A 9,749-nucleotide genomic window follows, 5' to 3' on the forward strand; every position below is an offset into this window, starting at 1 on the left:
TTTCATCGAATAAAATACAATAATTTGGTTAGTCGGGTTTCCCAACAACGGCGACTAGATTTGGTTGATTCTCCCCCCGGCAACTTTATGAATGATATATTCGTGACTAGGCAACCAAACAAACTCCTGGTCCATTAAAAATGAATTTTCCAAGATTTCTATGCACGGAAAAATGAGTTGCAATAAGCGCCTTAAAGAGCGGAAAAGACTCTTTGAGAATGATTGTCGTAGCTGAGATCATTTTGTTTGATGCGAGCTAATTTTGCTCGAGAAATATGGAGCTTATATATTTGTACTTATGAATGAACTTGTATGTTTCAAAGAAGTTTATTATACCATGAAAAAGAACATGAAATATGCCCATCATAAACCCATAAATTGCCATGCAAAGAAAGCCTTTGCGGGCAATTTCCTCAATTTCAACCAAAGCAGTCTTAATACAAAACACCCCTATAAAAGGGAACCGTTCTAATTCTATTTTTATTAGTTTTGTGTTCCTTTCTATCAGCATTAAAAATTCTTCTCAACAGCTCTTGAATTATTGATTTGATCCTACCTCTTAGCATACACACACATAGATACGAGAGGAAAACTTTTTGATATTGATTTTGCGTATTTGTTTTCAAGTTAAACCACGTGTCAGAGCAAATGCAATATGTTATTCTGTTGCAAGATTTAAGTGAAGACAGCTTGCAATGGTTCCAAATATTTCTCTAATGCCCCGGAAAATCATGCTTTCACTAGTGTGTTAAGGTTGTCTGCTGTTCTTATACCTTTGCCAAGAAGCTAATTTCTATAGAAACGATTAAATAATTACTGTCATTTGGCTTTTCTCATTTCAACAGAGTCTTCCAGTTAAAGTAGCCACGACTTTAATCTTTTAGTCCTAACTAGTACCTGATGTTTCTAATAAGTCCTCATTCATCATTTCGTGAAGATTTTGAATATTTTAAAGGTTTTTTGATGTTTCACCTAGTTTTCCATTACATCATTCCTTCCTAAGACCGAATATTCAATTGGATAGGTTTCATATCAAATTAGCTCCCGTATATTAAATCCTGACTTGGCTTTGAACCTTTGAAAATTTCTCTTACTTCGCTGCACTTTGAGTTTCGTATTACTTATTGGAAGATGAAATAGATTTTTTGTGGGCTCCTGGGATTTGCTGTTTCCGTACACGAACTTGCCCCACATAGAGAAGATTAAGTGCAAGATACAATGCACAAATCCCGGAAATTAACGCGGAATAACTAAATCATTTGCCTCCTTAATCCGTCGCCATTGCCGGCTTGCACCGCATTCCGCAGTTCCGCCGCAGATAAGGGCCTCGCAGACGCCCTAAATGCCGGTCAGACAGGTTAAGAATGTCAGGTTTAGTTTACAATGACCCGTAACACGTTTGGGGAAGCTGGAAGTTTTTGAGTGAATTATGTGACAACTAATAACAATGCCAGAAAATCGAGGAGAAGTGATTGATTTCGAGCAGTCTAGGAAATTGCCCAAATCCAGGACACTTCGCTCAATTTGGAAACAGGGATCGTTTCCAAATGGATCCTTCTTAAATTCGCAGATATCTTTCGTGATAAGCGATCACAGAAACCGCCTTCAGATTAATTGCATTTAATCAATCATTCTCTGATTGCAGGAAAATTTGCGGTGACGTAATTAGTAGCTACAGTTTTTTGCTTGGGCTAATATTCCCAATAACACTACGTCAAAATTATAATTTGGCAAAAGCGTGACGCGTGTCAGTCGTGTCACCTAAACGTGAGCTGCGTCAATTTGAGAGATCTGTCCTTGTTTACATCACATAGAAATCATCATATTCATATATAACTTGGGACATCGTTAACAAACAATCGAAAGTCGGATGATTAACTAACGTGACAACGGCGAATACTACGACATTAATTTTCCAAATTTTGCTGTGGTGCAACAGCACATTTTTTTTATTTCCAAACTTGGTCCCAGTAATAACCGAAAATTCAATCACAGAACTTCTAATAAAACCAGCAGATTAAACGCACATTTTAAAAAGTTAATAGCCATTCATGAATGGAACATATTAGCAGTTTAAATGTTTAACAAACAACTTGTGAATTACAATATCTGGCAATGACGTCAAAGATAACATCTCATAACACTCTTCTCGTGTCTCTAGTGTTGACAAAAGTTCATTTTGACGTCACTCATGAGGAATGCTTTTCTCCCTATCTAGACAAATTTCTTTTAGTATGACGAAAACATTTTCTGGGAATGACGTCAATGTAACATATATTTGTTGACATGGTACATGTTTGAATTACGTTAAAGTACATCATTGTACTCTTCACATTCGAAACTCGGGCTCTGGAACGAAATTGTGTGTGTATTACATATATCTGTACATACCAAAGCTACAAATAATCCTTCGTGATTGGCTCTAAAATGACATGCTCCGCAGCAGAATAAACCGCAAATGTAATTACACTTTATGCATCCACAAGCGAAATATGAAATTGTTCATATCAAGCGCATAATTTGTCATACCAATGACATATCTTTAAACTTGCAAATTATTGCCCTCGATCTAGGCCCATTTAAGCGGAAAATTGAGCCCCAATATGGATCCTAATTGAGACGAACGCTCTAATGACCCATGTCCACTGTACACGTTTGTTTGCCCATGCCCAATATCGACAGCATTGGTTTGTTTACCATGAGTGGCAATTTAGGAATATTAATTATGATGCCAAATTTAATTTAGAGACGATGTGATAACGTCATTATTGATACTTTAGATCTGAACAAGCGAGCATTACTGAAGACGCAACACTTCCAATATTGTTCTCATTGGATGAAGTTAGGTATGTGACCAGGGCACATTCAAATTTTTAGGTATTCACCCGAATTAATCATCCTCACTTTGCTTTCTGTATCTTTTTCAATTTTAAAACTTTTTTCTTACTTCTAAATTGAGATAAAATGTATGTGTACTAACCCTGTGGTCCTTAGGCCTGGTCTCCTGCCTCCTAGGCGCTCCCCCTTCCAAATCCGGATAAATCAAATTCCTCACTGCTCCTTTGAAGCGCGGTTCGAAGAACACACTGGGCAAGGCCAATAGGGTCAGCTTGGTGTTGTACCATTTTGGTAGCCCACCCACATATACGTCAGAATTGGTCTCGAACTTCCCGAAATTGAACTCCTTCCCCTTGCAAGTGCGCATTTGCGATACATTGTCGACGGTTAAAATTGTGCGTTCTTCGTGCCGTTGCAGTTGCACTTTATGCCAGTGCCCATCATTTAGTTCTTTACCCACCGTGATGATCTGTGCTCCCCCTCCCAAATTGAACCGTAGCCTCAAGGCCCCCTCTACCAACTTAATTTCGAAAAAATCGTAGGTACCCCCATCATCCGTGTAAAGCAAAAGTCCGTTGGGGTCGTTGGTTTTGAACTCGAATTCGAGAGTCCCATTCGTACCACCCCCCCACTTTCGAAACTGTGAGTACGATTCGGCCGTTCCGTCCAATACGAAACCGTACACGTGGCAGTAGCTGAGCACAAGCGCGATCGACGCAAAGAACTGCATCCTTGTGGCGCGTTGTTGAGGTTAGAAAAGCGACGACGTTTCGACGGTGCGCGCTCTCATCGATCCGTGCGGGAACGTACAGGAAACACGCCGCATGTCTCTCGAGAATTAAGCGGTGGTAAATACGATATGTGCTGTTCCGGCTATTGATAAAACGGATAATGTTTCAGCTCCGGTTCTCTTATAGAGGGAGCTAAGCCGGCATACAGGTTGATCGAAAGGGGCTTCACTCCGGCTCTTTGAGCTGCGTTTTTGTACGGCGACCTGGAAGAAATTCGGTGCTTTAAAAGCAGGAAAATTTGTTTCGAGGGATGTTATAATCTGATTAATTCGAAACTCAACGAGGGAAAATACGCACTTGTTAATTGCTTTAATGTTTCTTTAACCACAAAAAAGCTTTACACTCAAATCCATCGCAGTGAGGACATATTTTACTACGTAAAGGTTAACTTCAAAGATTTCCTAAAAAAATATTGAAATTTTTGATGTGCTGCTCGATTGGAGACCTCATTTGAGGGCCAAAGGTCCTGAAAATGCAGCAGATTTTCATTTAAAGGTAGTTTCAATACCATAAAAAGAAGTTTCAAAGTCCAAATTTCCGAAATTTTAAAGTGCTGCTTTGCTCTCATAAATCCATACATTCCCCTCATTCATAGCCATTATTTCTTACGGAAGGTTATAATAATTTAAAATGAAAATAACACCTGTTTAAGAGCGTGATGCGAGGTTCTTCTTTCCAACTCAAAAAGTTGCACTTTTTTCCAACAGTTTCTCTCCCCATAAATACAATTTAACGCAGGACACATAATTAAAGCAAAACTCGCATATATAACGATTAAAGAGTACATTTTCCCAATAAATTAAAGCCAAAAAGTGCATTTTCGTTAATGCTTTAATTGAATGGACGCCATTTCTTTTAAAAACTAAACGGTGCAACGTCATATGACACGTAGGGTAAAAACAAGAGAAAATCGCGGAAAATGCAACGCTCTCTTGGGTAAGTTGTTAATATTGCTGTTATTGTTGACATTTCGCCATTAGAAAAAGAGAGAAAGATCCAGGGCACATCTCATTCTTTAGTGTTAATGAAAGATGATAATTTTAAAAAACCTGAAGAAGATGTTGAAACATCAATGAAATGGCTGGGATCAATTCATTTGTTAGTCAGACGTATGATGGTAAATACTAAATTGCTTAATCAACTCCCCATGTTTACGGTTCACCACCTATGGCGAGGTCTTGTTTAACGATCACCCGTTATTTCAATTAGTGAGTGGAGCGTTGCGCCACAATATAGGCAACTTTTCTTAAGCGCGAATGCTTAACTGGCTGCTTTATTCATTTTTTCCGCTTTCTAAATTTTGTTCATGACTCTATCAACATATTACAGCATAATTTTTGTATCGTAATTCACTCTTTTCAATGTCACCCTGTATATAGAGCTCGATGAGATTATTCATTTAAGGCATTTGAATGTTGAAAATTCTTATTGCTAATTCATAATTTTTAGATTGATTGAAGGAAAGAATATTGAAATTCACACAGGCTATTCAAAGAAGTTTTCGTTTTGGCGTCATTCCCTGATGTGATTCGGCCATATTATCGCACATCTGAGAATATTTCCTCAGGAATTATATTAAAATTCAGTGAATTATGATGATGGCATTGATCACCCGCAACTTTCTTCATCTCTCTCATACGTGTTAACATTATGTAAGGACCTTCTTCTCACCGATCTGACGCCACCGCGGAGACTTTACTCGTATGGTGCGGTAACTAGCCAGACAATGAAATCGTATATTCTGATAAAGTAGTATTAGAGATTGTATGTGTTTTATGGAATAGTATTTCACGCACTCGTGAAACCGTATACTCCCTGATAATAGATATTATAGTGCATGATATGGATGACCCATTATCTAGAATCAGTGAGAGGGTTTATCCCAAAAAGGCTTTCAGTAAAGTCAACGATTTTATGGCAAGACCTCATAAGGGACTCATAATAACGAATCGCCGTGGAATTGGAGCCTGACTTGGCCCAAGCGATAATCAGAATAAATTTCCATAACCGAGCCCCGTCCGAAATATCTATTAAGCTAGTTCCCACTGCGGAGAAATAGAAGAATTTCGGGTTGGCAACTGGAATATGGACCAAAATTGCTTTTGCCGATCTTATTCATTCCGACAAACCCCATTTCTTATTCATGAGCTGAAGAATTTGTTTCGCACGAAGGGATTTAGCGCCTGTCACGGCGACGATATTGTTTTTTAAAAGGAACGGGGCCCCTTTTCGCCCTTTTAAATATATGTGAAGTTTCTTGAATCCGGAATTCGAGCCGATCAATAAAAGATTAGATGTTACATATACCTACTCCGATGCGGCTGAGATTCTATTTGCGTACGATTGGGGGGTTAGGGAATTATTTACGAGGCGTGACACTGTTTTTGGATTTACCTTATGGGAGAGGTAAGCAACCTCATCCGGTTATGTGCGGAAGGAAAAAAATTATAAAAATGGTAGAAATAAAATAAAGCGGCCAGTTAAGCATCCGCGTGAGAAACGTTGCCTACGTTGTAGCGTCATTCCATTCTTTTATTGATAAATTAATTCCCGCAAGCTTGAGTGTCTCCTGGTGATATTTCTCTCTTTTTTTAACGGTGAAACATAAACAAGGATGACAGCATTCTTGGCTAAGACAAGAGAATGTTGCTTCTTCCGTGATTGTTTTTTGCTTTAGTCCATCCAAGAAATAGCATCATTTCTCAAAAAGCAGGGACTTACCGGAGGCATTTTTCTTAAGACCGGAAAAAATTACTGATATAAAGCAATCTTTAACGAGAATTTCTGACTGAAATTTGAACAGCATATATTTCCTTCACCAAACTGTTCATAAACTATGAGACGTTTTCTTATCGTACCTATCTATTTAATTCGACACATACATTCTGTGATAATTTCTTCCACCAATTTTTTAAGAATAGAACGAAAGTGAAATAAATTGGTAACTAAAATTATGCTAACAAACGTTTATTCAGTATTATTCAAATTTATCATGAATGACAGTGTTAATTTCCTTCACCAAATTGCCAAGACACCGTAAGAGAATTTGTTTTAAAGATCTTCCTTAAAGTGTTTTTATATATTGAATAAGACACAGTGCAATTAGTAAATACTTCACCACAACCGAGAAATGTTTGCTCAGTAGCCGGAGTTCTACATTTTACCTTATTCCATAAATTTAAATGATGATGCAATGGTTAAAATTCGAACACTCGTATCCTCCATCAGTTTAAATTAAGACATTAATTTTGATAACATAATCGCCAATTTTTGCTGTAGAGAATGTGAATCTAAAGGAATTTAAGTATACGGAATCTATCACAAATATGTCTAAAAAAATCCCTAAATGAGTAAACATACATGAAAAAATTACTTAATTTTGTTTTGGTTGCCTGATCAAGAGTAACAGACTGAATTCGCGTTAATCTATTTTAGGGTTTTAACGAAGAACCAAAAATTAGCATTTTAAATGGGTTTTTCCACTCCTTAACAGTCCAAAACATCCCCCAATTCAATATGGTGTAAACAAAGAGGAACTAATTACCATTACAAGAGTTCCTCCCTCTCTTTACCATAATGATTTCGAAATTCTAAAACTGCGCTTTGGCGCATACAAAAAAGCACAAAACCGAAAATGCGCTTCCCTCGAAAATTAGGTTAGAACCTGCGTCGCAACCCCCCAAAAATCACCCTCCCCCCTTACATTCAGTGATAATTTACAACCCCTCGCATGCACTATCTATGTAGATTTACAACATTTAAAATCCATAAGCTCGGCCCTAATGGAAAATTAATGTCCATGGAGGAATTTTGATTGCTGGCTCTCTCGATTGGACTTCCTCGGAAAGGTGGCTTACCTTAGGGCTAGTGAGCAATGGAGATGAGCCAAATGAAAGACACGAAACCGTCCAGAAGCACCATAAAAATGTTTACAAAACGAGTCCAAATTTAACCAGAGACGGGTGAAGTCGCGACGAACGCGATATTCGTGTTTCTGACCGTTTTGCAGGGGGTGACGTTGCGATTTGGGGTAGTGCAGGGGCGCAGGACAGCGTGCGCCCTGCCCGGTATTAAGGGCGCTAGATAAGGGCTGTTCTCACGAAAGTAGCCATAAAATTCTTTGATTTTTGTTTATGGATTTTTTTGCCGTAGCTGTTCCATGAAGATTCCTACCATCAATTATTTTTTTTTAATATTTTATCAAGCCTCTTATCTATAGCGGCAGTGCTTAAAGGGGCCTTTATTTCAAATTTCCGCCACACTCGCATGTCCACATCCACGACCCATTAAACTTACTAAAAGTTTAAAGTTTGCTCATAAATTTGATACGCTCATGCGAGTTCCTCTCTGCCTTATCCTTATTAATATTAATTCCGTTATGCATAGTCGCCTTAAAATCGAAAATAATACCAGCTATTTAATGCCCACAAATGCAATTCCTCACTGGAGACCCTCACAGGACCGTACTCAGACCTGGAAATAATAATTATATCCGCATTAAAGCTTGAAGTCCTTTAAAAATTAAAGGTAGACTCCCAGGTGCTAAGGAATCCAGGAAACTGCAGAATTCCCAATAAAGACCTGATACGCCCCTGACTTTAGAGCACAATTGTTATAAACTTAAAGACCACATTTGAAGCTGTTGGACAGTGGCGCAACATAAGGGTTACATGTTTCAGGACCGCAAAGCATTATCTTCCGCTATGGAGTTCAAAAAGTACCGCAAAAGCCTCTTTGTGATACCGTGGTCGTACTTATTTGAGTAGCAACTTGAATAATCAAATTGAAATTATTATTGAATGTATATTACGTGTGCAATTGGCATATAGTGTAATGAACAGTAGCGGGGCATATTCGATCCATATGTGGGTGTTTTCATAATAAAGTTTTGCATTGAAAAAATTTAAAACTTGCAAATGTAAAAGTGCACGACTCCCATTTTTTCGCTATACTGAGGATGATTTAATTGTATTTAGGCGTTGATAATTGGCTTCTTGCGTTATAGTCAGTGGCCTGGAAGATCCATCTAAAGTAAGTATTTATTGAGAGATAATGAAGTTGTGCGTATAAAAATCCATTTCAAGTTCATGCATATTTTGAACTGATTTTTCTTGATTTTGGTTCTTTATACAGTGAATAATTCTATATTGACACGAGACCTAAAAAAACCCTCTGCATGAAAATATATTAAATTCCCGACAATCAGGGTTTTAAATTGATAAATTTTTTTCGCACAGGGCTTTGTGGGTTACTGATTTTCAGGTGACAATTTTTAGTGTAAATACGAGGGCTATTTTTTCCGAGTTCCAGCGAACCAGCAAAAGCAAATGAGATCAGCAAAACATGTTTCATTATACAAGGTGATCCTTGTATGAAAGGTTGTGCCAAACTTAAGGAGGTTATACAGGACATTACAATGAGGAATTTTTGCACAGAAATCGCTAGTCAAAAATGAGTCGTTTAAGCTCCAGGGTCATTTTTTACTCGCCGTACTCGGGGCGGTACTGAGACCACGTGCCCGAACCTGTTGTCCTCCCTTTTGCATATGCTGCAACGGCGGGGCAGATTCAAAAATCTATTATTTTTTAAGAAAATAGGCTCGCGTGAACCCGTGTCTTCGGCTTGTATATCAAACTACTACATACGGCGCTCAAGGCTTCAATATGCTGGATGTGCTCATTTTCCTGGAAAATACTGAAGCCTGTCGAAAACTGTGTCGGGACAAGTTATTTTGATACGTTACTCGAAAAAATGTACATACGTGCTAAATGCAAGATTTGCCGGAATTCTTCTCTTGCGAAATTGGACTGGCGCGCCTCTGCAATTTGCCCCATAAACTTCATTTTTTTGAGACACAAAAAATTCGTTCAAGTGTTTAAGTTACTCAGTGGTGGCGCGCGATCGTTTAAAATGAAACGATTTAAAAAAAAACAGTTTTACAAATTATTTCCGCCGTGAGAAGGGCTCTGCTTGTTTCTTGCGAGTCATATTGCTTACTTTGTCTCATAAAAAATCAATGGCGGAACACGTTGTGTGCGACATAGAGGCTGGAAAATCCCTTTTTTGCAGATTCTAAATTATTTTAACGGCGTAGCATTACGGTTTTTCTGTTTTCCAGAG

The 9,749-nt window shown here is 38.2% G+C and overlaps 1 protein-coding gene across 4 annotated transcripts in view; it reads right to left on the reverse strand.

Moving 5' to 3' along the window:
- Nrx-1 (Neurexin 1) overlaps positions 1-7,622 on the reverse strand; it is a 52,554-nt gene extending 44,932 nt beyond the window's left edge. For all 4 annotated transcript variants that reach the window (XM_066406952.1, XM_066406951.1, XM_066406950.1 and 1 more), the window contains exons 1-2: positions 7,487-7,622; positions 2,981-3,832 (exon numbers count right to left, since the gene is read on the reverse strand). In XM_066406952.1, the coding sequence (XP_066263049.1) occupies positions 2,981-3,568 (588 nt within the window). In that variant the 5' untranslated portion in view covers positions 3,569-3,832; positions 7,487-7,622. The remainder of the gene's footprint in view (positions 1-2,980; positions 3,833-7,486) is intronic.
- Positions 7,623-9,749: the final 2,127 nt, after the last annotated feature.

Source organism: Euwallacea similis, chromosome 3 (genome assembly GCF_039881205.1).
Source record: "Euwallacea similis isolate ESF13 chromosome 3, ESF131.1, whole genome shotgun sequence".
NCBI lineage: Eukaryota > Metazoa > Arthropoda > Insecta > Coleoptera > Curculionidae > Euwallacea > Euwallacea similis.